General features: G+C 46.9%; 1 protein-coding gene across 1 annotated transcript in view; it reads right to left on the bottom strand.

Annotated features, from left to right (window-relative positions):
• Positions 1 to 17,771, bottom strand: part of Efhd1 (EF-hand domain family member D1) — a 47,040-nt gene that overhangs the window by 9,755 nt on the left and 19,514 nt on the right. The window contains exons 2-3 of the mRNA XM_028789549.1: positions 12,940 to 13,087; positions 4,576 to 4,710 (exon numbers count right to left, since the gene is read on the bottom strand). Of these exons, the coding sequence (XP_028645382.1) occupies positions 4,576 to 4,710; positions 12,940 to 13,087 (283 nt within the window). The remainder of the gene's footprint in view (positions 1 to 4,575; positions 4,711 to 12,939; positions 13,088 to 17,771) is intronic.

Genomic DNA, 17,771 nt, shown 5'->3' with positions numbered 1-17,771 from the left:
GGGTTCTATAGCCCACCCCTGATGATCTCATCTCCGGGTTCTATAGCCCACCCCGACCTTAACTTCCTACCCCATGTCCTATCTTCTTAGTCATCTCACTTTTTTTTTTTGTTTGTTTGTTTTTCGAGACAGGGTTTCTCTGTGTAGTCCTGGCTGTCCTGGAACTCACTCTGTAGACCAGGCTGGCCTCGAACTCAGAAATCCGCCTGCCTCTGCCTCCCAAGTGCTGGGATTAAAGGCGTGCGCCACCACTGCCCGGCAGTCATCTCACTTTTTATTTCTTCATTTCCTAGATAACTTCCCCCTGATGTGATCACATGCTGACCTCTCTCAGAGGCTGCAAAGTAAGCAAAAATGTTTTTTACCTAACCCCAAGCTACTGTCTCACCTGCCCAGGTATGTGCAATAGAGAGTTGGCTCTCAGGGCTCTACCTACCAGGTCCATTCTAGTCCTATCCTAGCGCAATCAGTCCAACAGGGATGAATTTGATCCCTTAAGCATCTCTACTGAGGGCTGGCCAGGTAGCTTGCTGCCAAATTTGACAACCTGTGTTCCATCCATAGGACCCACATGGTGGAAAAACAGAATTGCTAGGGATGGAGAGATGGCTCAGAGGTTAGGAGCACACACACTGTTCTCTTCCAGATGGACCTAAGTTCAATTCCCAGCACCCACACCAAGAGGCTCAAAGCCACCTCTGAGTCCAGAGACATCTGACAGCTCTTACTTCTCTGGGCACCTGCAGTCATAGATAGCCCCATACCCCCAACACAGACCTATCCATACACATAACTAACAAAAAATTAAAATGAGAATTTAAAAACCCAAACTGCTTTTGTCCAGCAAAGTAGCATTTTTCTCCAGCATTCTTCTGTGCCTCTGATGACCCATCTTCCCTGAAGACTTAAATACAACTCTTACCCACAGTCCAGTTCCCACTAAGATCTACTTTCCTGCTGGCTCAGCATGTGCTTGGGGTGATGGCACCCATCATCCTTTGTGTTCCTGGGTGCCCATAAATCCTATTTCCTCCTTCATCCTTCCTGTGGGAAGCTCACCTGGCATGTGGAGTCTGAGCCCACCCCTGGTCCCATACGAGGACAGCTATGTTCCAGCCATTGCTAAGGGCGGGTACAGAAAACGCAAGAACTGCTTCATGATCTATTCATACACAAGACACACAGATGTCCAAGACAGACACAGTTTTATAGCCTCCATGTGGCCATGATTGGAGGACCACTTGCAGCCATCACCATACCCACCAAATTGGTGCATATCTCTACTGAACCTGAAGTTACCTTGAACTTGACACCAAAGGCCAGTTTATCACTTCCCCTCCTCAAACCACTCCCACTTGGAGGAGGGGCTGTCTTGATAGAAGAAAAAAAAAATCTCAGCTCTCCTCCTCAATGCACACTTCCTATTGGTCTTCCCAAGTTCCCAATAAGGTAGTCGTGAGCACTGCAGTTCTAAAGTTGTGTGTCTTTATATTGTCCCTGGTTCCACTGTCACAAATATTTGACAACCAATATCCCTCCCCATGCACCTGCAGAAACCTCTCCTAGCGTATGTATCCTAGGTCAGACCTGCATAAACAACTCTGAGGGCACTCCAGCCCCTGCAGTTGTGTGTGCTAGACCAGCCTGGCTGCACATGAAGCCACCTGCAGCGCTGGATCAGCCACAGGTTTCCTGACAACTCAGCCTCCCCACACACCCAAAAAGCTTTTAGAGAGACATGGGTTGGGCCTGGAAGGCCAGTCTACAGGTGTCCTCTCAGCCTGGGGATTACATCCAGGGACCATCTGCTCTCAGTAGTCACCTACCTCATGACAAAGAGGGAGAAGTGTGGCCCCGTTCCTAGGTCTGCATACTTGCACCTTGACTTGCTTTCCCAGCTATGGTGCCAGCCCTGCCTGCTCACACACTCCCATCTTCTCCCAGCCTCCAGACTCCTAGCCCTCCACCCCTTAGAGCCTGCACTTGCAGTTCCCATGACCAGAACGCCTCCCTTCCTTGATTACAAGGTGAATCCCCATTCATCTTGGGACATCTGTCACTCTCCTTTATGGCCTCTCCCAAATCCAAGCAGTGCTTCCCTCCATTCGTCATTCATGCAAAACGTTTATTGAGAGCCATTACACACCGGACACTGTAATTACAAAGATAACACGCCTATCCTGCCTTTGAGTCTTGCTGGGAAGGCAGACATATAAACATGGCGAGTAGGAAAAAGTTTATTGGTTTTTTTTTTTGTTTCATCTCTTCTCCTTATAAAAACAAAGCACACTAATTCTACGACACCCTGAAAATATAAAATGAGTCCCTTGACGTAACTACTACTGATAATACTTTCATATGTAATTATCTAGGCTGCGTTTGGTATTTAAAACCAAGTGTCACACATATTATTTTGCTTGTTTTATTTTGGACGTCTGACTACACGTATCATGCAGCTTCGTCTCAATCTTTGATGGCTGCAGAGTAAGCAAACGCATGTCTCTCTGACAATGGAAGTTTAGGTTGTGTCCAGTTTCCTTCTACCTCAGCAGCATTATAGGAAAATCCCTGCCAGGAGCCCAAGCACATTGAGAGACATTCCAAAGGTAGAATATTAACTGCTCTGCAGACAGGTCAATGAATACTCTTCCTGCAAGTGTCTGAGAGCACTCTGTTTGTTTGGGGGTTTTTTGTTTGTTTGTTTGTTTTTGTTTTTCGAGACAGCGTTTCTCTGTGTAGCCCTGACTGTCCTGGAACTCACTCTGTAGACCAGGCTGGCCTCGAACTCAGAAATCCGCCTGCCTCTGCCTCCCAGGTGCTGGGATTAAAGGCGTGCGCCACCACCGCCCGGCTTTTGAGAACACTCTGAGCAGATACAGAACTGCCGTTTACACATGGAATACAGGCACTCGGGAGTGGAGCCTTTTCAGGACTGGTTAGCCATGAGTGAGCTGCCCTAGAAGGTGATCCCAAAGGGAGCAGGGTTTTCCAAACAGAGGCCTTGGGGTGGCCCTCTAGGCAAAAGGTTCTGAGAATTGGCAGTGAACATTTCTAGCAACATCTCAAGGACTGGATGAGGCTGGAGTGGGAATCACAGGCAAGTCACGACTGGTCCTGCATGCCTAGATGACACAGTCACAGGGACTCACGTGTTTCACCCATAGCACTTGGCCCAGTGCACCATGGCCGTGAAGTGTCCTGCTACTCTCGGGCCTCAGGCCTCAGCCCCTTCCCAAGAACTCTCAAGAGATTGCAAACGTGGAGCTGATGGCCAGAGAGGCTCCGTCACAGTAGAAGGGACCCCTCCTCATCTCCACACCCTGCGACAAGGAGTCATTGGCTTTCCTCCCCGTACTCTGCAGGGCCCCTAAAGAAGGCAAATGTTCTGTCCCCTTTTCCTGAGTTTCAAAAGTCAATGCACTGGCTGATCTTTGCCAGCAGAGTCTATCCCCGAGCAGCATCAAAGACAAGTGAGAATTGGGTCCTGTTTTGAGCTCTAAGCAGGCCAGGATGTCACCAAGGTCATTCTGGCCTTGGATAAACTCCTGGAAGGAATTCAAAGTGCCCCTGAGGCTGAAAACTGAAGAAGCATGCAGTCCCAAAAGCTAGGATGACATGCTGGCTGCTTCCCACAAGCCAGGCAATTGCTTAACACTATATATATAAGCTCATTTAATCCTGTGTGGTACTGGAAACAGGATCAGAGTGACCATATGAGCGCAAGAGTCAGATGTGCTCTTGGGGGACCAACCTGTAGGGAACATGTGACCATCTCACTGTACCCTTGCCCTGCTTGGCGGCAGGTGTGGAGGGCTCTCTTGTCTGTGTATCTACAGGTATGCTCGGCAGAGACAAGGATGCAGCAGCTAACTTTAAGGAGGTGCCTTGGTTTTCAGTGACTGTGAACTCACAGGGCTGTGGGGCCTTCCCACTTCTGGATCACTTTCAATGAAGCAAACACTGATGTGGGGCAGGCCACCCTGGCACCCTTCTCTGACCCCTCTCCTGCTTGTCTCTGGCCCATATATTACTTTTAAAATTTATGTTTAACAACATTTATTTTAAAGTGTGTGTGTGTGTGTGTGTGTGTGTGTGTGTCCACGGAGGCCAGAAGAGGGTGTCAGATTCCCTGGATCTGGAATTAGGAAGAATTGGGAGCTCCTAATATAGGTGCTAGGAACCAGCCTCCAGTGCACTGCAGGAGCAGCGTCTTCCTAGCCCTCTGCCACAGATGTTTAAGATGTGAAAAATAAAACAGTGGGTGGGCAAGCTGCAGAAGCAACTTAAGTGGTTGTGGAGATAGAAAGGAACCCTTAGGCAAAGTCCAGATGGAGAGTATGTCTTGGAGCCTGAAACCCACCAACCCTCCGGAGCCTGTGAGCAGGTGTCTTCTATACTGTGTCTGTTTCCCAGATGGTCTGAGGATATACTCTTCTCACCCCTCAGTACCTGCATGGATTATACAGCCTTCCTTGTCCTGAGGGAGCTAATGGGTCCAATGGATAGGAAGTGCCTATCACAAGGGCGGGGTCAAGGAAGCATGGTGGCAGGGTAGGAAAGGGAACAGGTACTCACCTTGGCTTCGAAGAAGTTCTTGGCGCCTCTGACACCCTCCAGGGCAACATCAATCTCAGAAAACTTGGCCAGTGCCAGCAGCCCGCTGTCCTCCTGCAGCTCACCAGCAGCGGCCTTGTGGAAAATGAGCAGGAACTGTGGGAGAGAGAAGGACAAAAGGGCTCTTACTGTTTTACTATTCTGTCACCGAAACATCCATAACAATCTCTCCAGCCTGAGTAAATGACATTCTGCCCAAGCATTTGAAAAGGGCGGGTTTCTGCAGGGTAGTGGTGGTGCCTGGCTTTAATCCCAGCACTAGGGAGGCAGAGGCAGGAGGATCTCTGTGAGTTCGAGGCCAGCCTGGTCTAGAGAGTGAGTTCCAGGATAGCCAGGGCTGTTTCAAACAGAGAAATCCTATCTCAAAAAACAAAGCAAACAAAGAAAAACAAAAACAAACGAAAGAAGGAAGAGAAGAAAAAAGAGGTGAGTTTTTAAAATGTATTTTTTTTTAACTAAACGTGTATGGGGGGGGAGGATGTGTGTGTGGGTGCAGGTGTCCATGAACTTCAGAAGAGGGCATTGGAACTCCTTGAGCTGGAGTTCCTGGCAGTTGTAAGCTGCCTGATATGGGTACTAGGAACCAAACTCGGATCTCCTGCTAGAGCATCAAGCACTCTTAGCCATCTCTCCAGCCTGGAAAAGGACGTTATGTCTGTATATAGGTAGAGAAGTGTTTTGTCTGTTACCAGGTCATCATAAGCAAAAACATGGAGTTAAGGGCATAGGTCAGTAGAAAAGCATATACTTACTACGTGTAAGGATCTGAGTCCAATCTCCAGCACCAAATAAACTCATTGAGTTAAATATAAATTCTCTCCTCCATCCATTAATGCCACTGTTGGGAAGCTATCCCTCAAAAAACCCACACAGTAGGATTGCAGAGTAGCCCGGTTGGGAGAAAGCCTGGGTTCAATCCCAAGTAAGTACTGCATAAACTAGATATGATGGGGTAGGCTTATAATCTAACATGTACTTATTTGCTTGTATTTATTTCTTTAAGGCAAGGTCTCACTGTGTAGCCTTGGCTGGGCTAGACCTGGCTATATAGACCAGAAAGGCTTTGAAGTTATAAAAATCTGCCTGCCTATCTCTGTCTCCTGTCTCTATCTCCTGACTGTTGGGATTGAAGGCATATGCCTAGCTCACATTAATTAATTAATTAATTAATTAACTATGCACTTATTTATTTATTGGGTATATGAGTATAGGCACGCACATTCCATAGCACATGTGTGGAGGGCAGAGGTCAACTCTCCGGCATCAGTTCTTTTTTTGTTGTTTTTTTTTTGTTTTTTCTTTTGTTTGTTTGTTTTCGAGACAGGGTTTCTCTGTGTAGTCCTGGCTGTCCTGGAACTCACTCTGTAGACCAGGCTGGCCTCGAACTCAGAAATCTGCCTGCCTCTGCCTCCCAAGTGCTGGGATTACAGGCGTGCGCCACCACCGCCTGGTGTCCAGCATCCGTTCTTGCCTTCCACCTTACTGAGGCAGAGTCTATCTTGTTTCTGTTGCTGCTGTCTGCTCAAGGCTACCTGGCCCTCCACCTACTCATTGATTCTCCTGTAGGCGTGCTGGCATTACAGACGTGTGCTAATACACCCGGCTATCTACACATGTTCCGGGGATTAAACTTCTGGCATTGGGCTTGCAGCTAGGACAGCTGGAGCCTCAATCCCAGCGGTTCTCAACCTTCTTAATGCTGTGACCGTTTAATACAGGTCCTCATCCTGTGGTCACTCCCAACCATAAAATTATCCTCCTTGCTACTTCATAACTGTAATTTTGCTACTGTTATGAACTGTAATATAAATATCTGATATGCAGGATATCTATATGCAACCCCCAAGGTGTCGATAACCCAGGTTGAGAACTACCGCTCTATTCAGCCATTTCTTCAGCCCTGATACATTATTTTTTCATTAAATAATTTAATTATATTTTTGGTTGTTTATGTTGTTTTTAGAGGTATGTAAATGGTCTCGAGCTCACAAAGATCCACCTGCCTCTGCCTCCCAAGTGCTGAGATTATAGACTTTTACCAGCCCCAAGGTAATTTTTTCATGTTAAATTTTTTATATTAAAAATTATTTATTTACTTTGTGCGTGCGTGTGTGTGTGTGTGTGTGTGTGTGTACACCATGGCACACATGTGGAGGTCAGAGGTCAACTGTAGAGTTGATTCTCTTCTTCATGTGAGTCCCTGAGATTAGTCTCAGGCTGTCAGGTTTGTCCTTTACTCACTGAGCCATCTCACTGTCCCCCACCCCAACCCCCTTTTTCATATCTCTTAGCCACTTCTATTTTTTCTCATGTGTTCTGTGTATGCATGAGACTGCTGACCTTTCTTGTGGTTTACTAAGAGATCTTTGTATGCCTTAGTAAGTTTAAATCATGTTAGCTCTGCTGAGTGTCATTTGATCGTGCTGGTCTATGGCTATTTTGTTGGCTTACACACATGCCAGAACACACATGTGGAGGTCAGAGGACAGCTTGCAAGTGTCAGTTCTCTCCTTCCATTGTGTGGGGCCGTGGGATTGAATTCAGCTGGGCAGGCTTGGCATCAGTTGTCTTTACCTACTGAGCTGCCTCATCAGCCCTGTTTATTATTTTGTTTCCTGAGACAGAGAGTCCCTCCTTAATGCCCTGGCTGTCCTGGAACTCACTCTGTAAACTCAGCTGGCCTCAAACTCACAGAGACCTACCTACCTCGGCCTCCTGAGTGCTAGGATTAAAGGCGCTCGACACCACACTGGCTCTGCTTATTAATTTTGGAGATGAGAAGGTCTTGCTATGTAGCAGGTCACCACTGATACTCCAGTGTCGGCCTCCGGAATGAGTTGGGACCACCAGTGTGTGTCACAAATTCCTGGCTTCTTTATGGTATCTTTTGACTCCAAAAATTTTTACAAAGTCTGTCAAATCTTTTCCTTTCCTCTTACCAGAGACAGGCCTAGAAAAATGTTCCCTAACACCAAGGTTACATAAACAGTTTCTGTCTAGCATTTTTATAGCTTTAAAAAAAAACATGTAAATATTTAATCCCTGAAATGTATTCTGTTCTATTGGTAGGTTAATCATTAACCTTATTTTTCTTCCAAATAGTTATTCAGTAAGCCCCACATTTATTGTGTAACCCACCACCATCTTCACATTCAAAATATGTAAGCTAAATGAAGTAATCTTTAAGGGCAGCTTTGTTAGGGACTCTGCAGAGTAAATTCTTAAGCTACAGTCCCTCCTCTCCTAGCCTCCTCTCCCAGGGTTACTCTCCGGTTATTTGATTCCCTTCTCTATAATTTTTTATAAAGCTAGCATGGTGCCTCATGCATATGACATCAGCATCAGAAGGCTGCAGTAGGGAGACTGCCAATAGCTTCAGGCCAGTGTGGGCCATGGTGTGAAAATCTAGCCCAAAACAAAACAAAACCAAAACACCCTATGAATTATTCACCTTGTATACGTGCATGCCATGGTGGTCAGAGGACAATTCTGTTGGCTCTCTTCTACCATGTAGGTCCCAGAGATTGAATGCAGGTTGTCAGGGTTTGCCCCCACAAAAAGCTACAAGCTGGGAAGAGGGGACAGTGGAGGGATGGATCTGTGGGTAATAGCACTCTGGTTCTTCCCCAGCACCCACACAGTGGCCCACAAACCATCCCTAACTCTACTTCTAGGGAATCTGATACCCTCTTTGTGGCCTCTGAGCACTGGGCATGCACATGATATGCATACACACATGGAGGCAAAACTTATACACATGAAATAAACACTTTTTTGGGGGGGGGGGTTCGAGAGAGGGTTTCTCTGTATAGCCCTGGCTGTCCTGGAACTCACTCTGTAGACCAGGCTAGCCTCGAACTCAGAAATCCACCTGCCTCTGCCTCCCAAGTGCTGGGATTACAGGTGTGCACCACCACCGCCCGGCTAAATAAACACATTTTTAAAAATTACAAATGTATCAGCCTAAATGAGCACTGTGCAGGTTCTATGAATACCACCATCCTCCACTTACAAATAGATGGACCCAAACCACCAGAAGAGGTTTCTCCAGGTTTTCAGGTCTACTGAAAGCACATACGTAGGAAGAATGTTAGAAAGGCAGTCACCACTTCAACAGGCTTCCCAAATCCCAACTCCAGTGTCTTAGCTCCCAAGGCTGGAACTCCCTGCTCTCTGCTTCTTACTCAGCCATCACTCTGCTGTGGACACTGGGGAATTACTAATCAAAGAGATGGAATGACATTTGCAGGGTCTTGTGGCTTCTCTGAGGTCCCTGGAGCTGTCTGGATTAAAAGAAATACCACCGTCTCCCGCCTGCAGCTTCCAACTCTCTCACTAGAGGCCGGCAAAGACTCAGTTTGCAGCAGTTCTTAGCGTTAGCACATTGGTTGGAAAAACAAGCCAGTCGAAAGAGGCCAGGCCCCCAGTGACAGGACAGAGGCCAGGAGGGTAGGGCCAATGGTGGACTCTGCATTTCTCTTGATTCTCTCCACTCTCATGAAAGACATGGGTGTGGTTGAGACTTCAGTGTTGCAGATGTGAGCTGTGGGGTGCAGGAGATGCCTGCCCCTATGATGCTTGGTCCTTAGTCCAAAAGTGTCGAAAGGTGGTTGCCTTAAGAAGGCAACCAGGCCACTGAGGGGGAGGATGTTTTCCAAGGGCTGCATGTCATGAAGGGAGCTCCGTTGTCTCCTGTCCTTCTCTCGCCGTGAGGCTCTCTTGTCCACGCTTACCCTGTGCTTTCCACCCAAGCTCAAGCAGCACGTGACCTTCAGAGCTTTGCAGAACTCGGGGCCTTGGAGAGGTCAGGGCCTTGCCCTTGAACTCCCAGGGCAAAACAAACTTCTTTCCTTTCTAAACTATCCAGGCTGGGGCTGGGACATTCTGTTATTGCAACCGAAATCAAGCTGAACATGTAGCCACCCTTAAAGGACTTCATCTACTAGAGGTCCCCAGGAAGAGCTGCCTTCCTTAGTAACACTTTTGAGGGGCCCAGGGAGCCCACTCAGAAAAAAGGAGTGTTGCCCCAGCTGAGCATCCAGGGGCTCTCCATTCCCCAGGGCTCGGTTTCCTGACCTCTAAAGAGGAAGGAGGGCTAAGTGGATGGTTCAGAGTGTGTCATCCAGCCTGACAGCCTGATTTGATCCTCAGGGTCCATGTGATGGGAGTTAACCTCTGACCTTCACAGGTGTGCTGTGGCATTCATGTACCCCTTTCCTCCACACAAAACAAATAAATACAACATAATTTTAAGTAGGCTCAGGTGGAAATGACAGCGTTGGCATTCACAGAAGGGCATCGTATGCCTGAAACATTAGCAAATCCCCTCTGCTCTTTCTCAGCACTCTTTGCTCTGAGGCCTGAGGTTCAAGGCTGTACAAGTTTGCTCTGCCAGTTCAACAGATGACCATAGCATCCCCATCATAACTCAGGGTCTCCCAACCCTAGCCAGACAGTCAAAAAAAGCCAGCCAGCCAAAGGAGGGGAGGAAGGAAGGAAGAAAAGGAAAGAAGAAAGGAAAGATGGAAGGGAGGGAGGGAGGGAAGGAGGGAGGGAGGAAGAGAGAGAGAGAGAGAGAGAGAGAGAGAGAGAGAGAGAGAGAGAGAGAGAGAGAGGAAATCCAGTTCAACCCAAGCGTATCCAGCATACCAGGCACTCCCATTTCACCCATCATAGTCCCTCGCTGCCCTGAATGTCAATCTCCCTCACAGCCCGACGACCTTATTTGTTTTTCTATTTACAGTCCACAAAGACTGGCATGGTGTCCAGTTGGAAAACGTCTGAGCTGTGACTCTGGGGACAGGGGGAGAGAAGGAGAGGTAGAGAACAAAGACAGAGGGCAGAGGGAGTTCAGAAGCTCCTTCCCCCACAGGCCCACCGATGCTTGACCTGAGCGAGGGAATTCCTAACTTCACACGACTGTGGCTAGAGGTGTATAAACACAGTTAGAGCTCTTCATTTGTAGAGGGCAGCAGTACATTTCTTAGTAGGACAAGGGAGTTAACTCACTGTAGGAAAGGATGTGTCAAGAACCCATGGCTGACAAGATGGCTCCAAAGGTAGAGATGCCTACTGCCAAGATGGACAGCCAGAGTTCAAGCCCTGGACTGACACAAAAGGACATCCAAATCATCCTCTGACCTCCACACAAGCATGGAGGCATGTGTGTTCCATACAATACATAAGGTAAAAAAAAAAAAAAAGTTAAAAAGAATCTCCAAGCGTAAAGCTGGGTGTGACGGTGCATGTCTGTGATCCCAGCACTTACGAGGGAGGGGCGAGGAGGTGGGGAGGTTTAGGTCACTCAGCTACATGGTATGAAGACAGCCTGCGCTCTGTAAAACTGTGTCTTCAGAGCTGTAATGATGGCTTCCACAGTTAACAGCATTTGCTGCTCTTGTAGAGGACCCAGGTTTGAGTCTCAGCTCCCACATGGCAGCTCACTACCATTTATAATTCCAGTTCCAGATCTGATGATCTCTTCTGGCCTCCAAGGTACCATGCACACAGGTCACAGACATACACACAGATGAAACATTCATGCACATAGAGTAATTTATTTATTTATTTTTTTTTTGGTTTTTCGAGACAGGGTTTCTCTGTATAGCCCTGGCTGTCCTGGAACTCACTCTGTAGACCAGGCTGGCCTCGAACTCAGAAATCTGCCTACCTCTGCCTCCCAAGTGCTGGGATTAAAGGTGTGTGCCACCACTGCCTGGCCTAGAGTAATTTTTAAAAGTGGTTAAGACACGTCTTAACTCTCCTCACCCCAAACACACACACACACACACACACACACACACACACACACACATACACACACAGAGAGGGAGAGGGAGAGGGAGAGGGAGAGGGAGAGGGAGAGGGAGAGATTGAACCAACAGACTATGTAGTTAGTACGTGCCTATAATTTCCAGCTAAGGCAGGAAGATTTCTATGTGTTGAAAGCCAGACTGTGCTACACAGTGAGTTCAAGGCTAGTATATACAAAAGAATGATACTCTGTCTCAAAAGAGCAAAAAGAACTCCAGGGTGGCCAGGCATGCTGGTATAAGCCTACATGTTCCAGCACATGGGAAGCTAAAGCATAAAGATCTATATAGCTGAAGCCAGCCGAGAGAGATTCTTCTGTCTCTAGAAGAGAAGAACTTGCATCAAGATGCACAGTCCTGCTCTGTCAGCTTGAAGTCTGACTGCAAGCCTAGGTGGCTTGGCCATGGGTAACGTAGCAACATAAAATCACAGAGCAGGGTGTGGCCTGTGAGGTCTAGATGGCCATACATCCTTATTCTTCCAAGTCCACATACTGGGGATAACCTAGAAATGAGTCCAAGACAAGGCTTGGAGCTCACAAAAGACTGATGTCAATGTCACTGGAGCCTCTTAAATGAGCCAAGAACTGACAAAATTGCTTTGGAGGTCTCCAAGCCTTGGATGCCCACTTCTGTGAGTAAAGGCCACACTGGAAGCTAACCAAAAGACAGCCAAGTAGCCTAGACTCAGCTGAATCACCTATGGGTGGCCCCCGGATAACACAGGAGAAAGAAAACTGAAGAGATGGCTCTTGATCCCAAGGGCTCAGCTGATTCAGAACCTATAACGGGACAACAGAAGATGGCCCAATTCTACCATCCTGCCATTAAGATTCTGCCACAAGTTATATGGCATTGTGACTGAAACCTTCCAAAGCCTTCCAATAAAACCCGTGTACAGGGGCTGGAGAGATGGCTCAGTGGTTAAGAGCACTGACTGCACTTCCAGAGGTTCTGAGTTCAAATCCCAGCAACCACATGGTGGCTCACAACCATCTGTAATGAGATCTGATGCCCTCTTCTGGTGTGTCTGAAGACAGCTACAGTGTACTCATATATAAAAATAAATAAATCTTTAAAAAAAAAAAAAAAAAAAAACCCGTGTACACCAAAAAGAAAAAAAGAAAAAGTATGTAAGAATTCGGGCATAGTGGCCCACAGGCAGAAACTCATAGCAATCCTCCTGTCTCAACCTTCATATACTGGGATTACAGACATAAGCTATCACAAAAGACATGTTTTGGAGACAGGGTCGCATGTAATTCACAATGTAGCGGATGCTAGCCTTGAACTCATGTTCCTCCTATAGCTCTCAAGAATTGGGATTATAGGAAGATGCCACCCACACAGTTTATAAAACATATGCCTAAAAGCTAAGTTTAACACTAAATATCCAACCAGAGAGCACTCCCAAGTGGCAAACCCAACCTTACTCAGTAGCTGAGGGCAAGGGGGTGGGGGTGAGGTGTGGGGTAGGGGGGGTGTCTTCTCGGACTCGACAAGCCATAGGTACCTCCCGGAAGCTGAGCTTGCCGTCGAAGTCTTCATCCACCTCCTTTATCATTCTTTTCAGGCCCAGGTGTGTCTGAGGGGCCCCTAGTTTCTCCATCATGAGTTTCAGCTCCATCAGGTCGATAAAGCCGTCCCTGCCGGCATCATACCTGCATGGTCCAAGGAGGCAAGGTCAGGACAAAATGGCATGGGTTACTTTCCCATGTGTAACACCTTTGGTTTCACCATAAGGTACCCCTGGAGGCTACCTATTCAGAAGGGACCCCCCCACCCCATCGAAAGGCCACCTTATCAGGACCCTTCAGGCCACCTCATCAGAAGAGATCTCACTTTTAGCTAAAATGGACCTCATTCAAACATATTGACTTCCACGTCTTTTATCGCCTTCATTTTCAGTCAACTAACCTGGACCCAACACTTCCAAATATTAGCCTTTGGGAATATATCTTGTTCTGAAACCTGACAAAAGCTACACTCGCTGATGAACCTTCCCAGTGGTCACCATCCTGGTGTCTCTGCCATACACAGTCCTGGCAACCCCCTCACCTTCCTGCTTGCCTTGTGTCTATCTTTAAAAGCTGCTTTCCACCCGATATGCAGATGTGAAGTGGGTGTGGTCTCACCTCAAGCTTCTACTTCCAAGTCACTTGTCTCATCCCCAGGTTGGAGGAGTAGTCACAGTAGTCACAGACCACACAGGTCTGTGTGGGTGGGTAGTTGTCCTCCCACAGTGGCTGGCCCCTTAGCTGGCTGTCACTCTAGCCCTAAACCCCTGCCTGGAAATAAGACCAACTTCATGAAGTGAGAGGCCTACTGTTACCCTTTCTCCTTGGGCCAGCTATCTTCAGGTTCCTGCTCTGGACCTCTTCCCAGCCACTTCCGACCCAAGACCCTTTTCTACAAATATGACCTCATAGGACTCCTTGTCTCCCTTCCCAAGTCCTTTTTATACTTCCTGCTGCCCAGAGACCCCCTTGTTGCTCAGGTCTAAATATCCTGTTTTAAAGAACAAATAAGATCCCTGCATTCCAGAAGCAGAGCAAGATAGATCTCTGTGAGTTCCAGGACAGCCAGGATATGTAGGGAAAGACACTGTCGGAAGAAATAAATAAAAAGAACAAATAAGAGGCTTCAGATGAAGCTCAATAAAGAACACTTGCTTAGCGTTAGGCGGGAGACCCTGGGTCCAGGACCACATACATAGAAAAAAGAATGAATCAATCAGGTCTCCACAGCCAAGAAATGGGAACCAAGAGTCCAGGGACAGATGGGCTGGTAAGCCCATGGACTCACCCACACCATGTAATGTAGAATAGTCACATAATGGAATATTTTCCAGCAATAAAGGCCAAGGAGAACTTTGATGTGGGCTGCAACATGGGTGACCCTCAGGGATGCCACAATAAGCAAATTAAATCAGTCACGAAAGGACAGTAGTCAAACTGATATAGACAGAAAGCTGACAGTTTTTTCCTGGGGTTGGAAGGATGGCTTAATAGGTAAAGAGTCAATCTGGGATAAGGAAACGGTCAAGGTTCCGGTGCAATGCTGTCTATACGCTTAAAGCCCTTCAACTATGTTCACTTAAATGCTTAAAATGGCCATCTTCCTTTCCTCAGTTTTTCAAAACTTTTTCTTATTTTTAACTATGTGCATGTATGTGAATCTGTGTGTAGGTATGTGCTCAAGAGTGCAAGTGCCCACAGAGGCCAGAGGCTTCAAGAGATGGAGATACAGGAGGTTGTGAACTGTCTGATGTGGGTATTGGGAATCAAATTTGGACCCTCTACAAGTACAGTGCTCACTCTTAACCACTAAACCATCCATGGATCCAGCCCCTCTGTGTGTCCCCCGCCCCGTGTGTGTGTGTGTGTGTGTGTGTGTGTGTGTGTGTGTGTACATGCACACGACCATGCTTAGACAGGATTCTACTCTGTAGCTCAGATCAGCCTCAAATTCACTCTAAACCTTCTAGGAGCTGGATTACAGTCGTGTGCAACTGTTTCAGCTCAAAGTGGTCATTTCTGTTATGCACATTTTACCATATATTTTTTTTAAAAAAACATTCAGTGTTTTTCACTATTCACCGCCCCCAACTCCATAAAGAAAAAGCACCTCTCTTGAGAACCAACACTATTCATAAGAAATGTAGCCTGTGGGCAACTGGAAATCTAAGCTGTGGGCAGTGGTATTTAAAGTCTACATTATCATGTAGGGCCCAGGACTCCCTGACACCCTGACACACTCCATTCCAGCTACAGTGGCTGATTCATGCTGCTCCATCCATTGTAGACACGGGCACCCCACCCTCCTCTCCTCTGTGGGATTCCTGTTCTCCAATAGCATCCATTGTATGCCCTTGTCTGGTACCAGAATTCATTTCCCTCTTCTGTTGGCTATTTTTTTCCCCTCAAGCCCTCTGAGCTCCCACTGGGCACAGCCAGTGCTGGAAGTATTCCTCTACAAAGAATACAAGCGAGATCTCTGTGTGACTGGTAATGACCTCTGAGAATCCCTTAGTAAGTAAGAGTGGCCCAGGTCTGGAAACTAACAGGGTACCTCCAGGTTTCCAGAGGGACCAGCCTGGGACCTTGAGTAATCAAAGGATGCTGTGTGGGCACTTATTAATGCAAGTACCCAGGTGACCCATGACTGTAACCCCAAACTTTCAAGAAACTGAGGCAGGAATATCTCAGTGAGTTTAAAGCAAAACTGGGCTGCATAGCTTGAGACCCTATCTCAAAATAAATAAATAAGCAATGATTTCCACTGGGTTTGACAAACCTGACTCAGTGTAGACTTCATTTGCCTAAAATCAAAGCTCTGGGGCTTTGTAACTCAGTGGTACAGCCTCGCTTGCATTGTGTGACGCTCTGAATGACACTCCTAGAGCCATGGAAATAGATGTTTGAGCTATTTTTCAAAATTATGCCACTTTGGGGCTGGAGATGTGACACACTGGTTAAGAGCATGTATTGTTCTTGCAGAGGATCCAAGCTCCTAACACCCACATCAGAAAACCTATATCCAACTAAAATTCTAGTTCCAGGGGATCCATACCTTCTTCTGACCACTGTGGATATGAGCATGCACGTGGCAGACATGTACATACAAATGGATAAAAGCAAAATGTAAAAACATAAATCTTCAAATGGAAACTCCTCAGAAGTCTAATCTATTTTTTTAAAACGATGATGCCATGCTGAAGACACCATATGCTTGAGTCATAGAATATGGAGATACCAGGTTGGCACTAACCTGGAAGAAGTTTCATCCCTACTGGCTATCTTCCACAGTGCTGGAAGGTGCTATGGACACTAACCTGGGATGAAAGGAGTCATCAATCTTACCGGACTGTGAACACTCTGAGTTAAGATAATGACCTGTTGCTTAACAACACTCGCCCATTGGTGTAATAGTGGCACAAATATGGGAATAACCAACCACTTTCTCATTCGAGTCCAGGCCCATTCAACAAGTACCTAGAACCATTACTGGGGCCAAGAACCTGTGACTAGATGGACCACGGGGCCCTAGGAAAGAATTTGCTACTATCACTCTGCTAAATGCACATAATATTAAACTGACTCCTAACGGCTTTTGCTATACCAATAGATTAGTATCAGAACTCTCATCAGAGAAGCCTCTTTGCAGTAGATGTTGGTTACCACAGAGACCCACAACTGACCAGGGAGAAATGAACAGGAGACTACAGAATGTTCGGTCCTAAATGGGACACCTATACCACATCCTTTCCTCCCAAGGTTCGAGGATCATGGTGGAAGAGGGGACAGGAAGATTGTAAGAGTCATAGGTAATGGCTGACTGTAAGGAAACTGTTTCTTGGATGCAGCAGGGAAGCTGCATGTATAAACTAAGAACATTTTAAAAATCATGAGCCAGACCTGTGCAGACTCAGGTCAGGTAGAATCCCAACATGGAGAGGAGAGGTGGGCATGAAGTCCCTCCCCTACCTAAGGAGGAATTGGCCATTGATAGTCGAGAGTTTTCTTTAAGGGTGTGACCCCTGGATGGTTGATCTGCCTCCAATGTAAGCCATGTATCCAGAAGTATATGGATAGCACAAACTGTATGTGTACTTGAGAGGTTTTATTAAAAAAAAAAAAAGGTGCAAAGTTGGGGGGGTAGGGAAGTAGGGGTGGTCTAGAAGGAGTTAGGAGAGGGAGTAAATACTATCGAATGCATTGTGCTAATAAAAATGATCCCGCTTTGAATACTGGAGTACAAGTGTTCCTCTGCTTCCGCTTGCTTGGGTATATGTCCAAGGACTGCTGGGATGACATACACTCATTTCCTTTTGAAACATAGATGTCAAACTAGTCCAGTAGAAAACCACGGCCACGCTGATACCACTACTCAGGTAAGCAAGGCTCTCTACCAGGCACTGGTAGGAGTCTCAGAGGTGCATACACCCGGACAATCATGTCAACTGTCTGTTCCTGCGCCATCCAAGGAAGGTGATCTCAGATCTTGCTTAGGGCACATCTGACAGGGAAGAATCTAGGTCCAAAAGATCTCACTGAGTCGGAGCAGGGGGATGGCTCAAGGGGGTAAAGGCCTTGTCACACAAGCCTGACATCCCAGAAATGACAGAAAGGTTAAGGAGGGACCAATTCTTCCAAGCTATCATCTGACACATGTGCCATTGTATGTGTACACATGCGTGTGAACACACACAGTGCCTGAGAAGCCACGCCGAGGTTGAACTCTGGCTTTCACAGACATGCATATACATGATCTCTCTCCCCTCTCTTTCTTAAACTAACTCTCTCTCTCTCTCTCTCTCTCTCTCTCTCTCTCTCTCTCTCTCTC

The sequence above is a fragment of the Grammomys surdaster genome, unplaced genomic scaffold (assembly GCF_004785775.1).
Source record: "Grammomys surdaster isolate TR1022 unplaced genomic scaffold, NIH_TR_1.0 125846, whole genome shotgun sequence".
Lineage (NCBI taxonomy): Eukaryota > Metazoa > Chordata > Mammalia > Rodentia > Muridae > Grammomys > Grammomys surdaster.
This window is presented reverse-complemented; position numbering and strand designations above follow the sequence as displayed.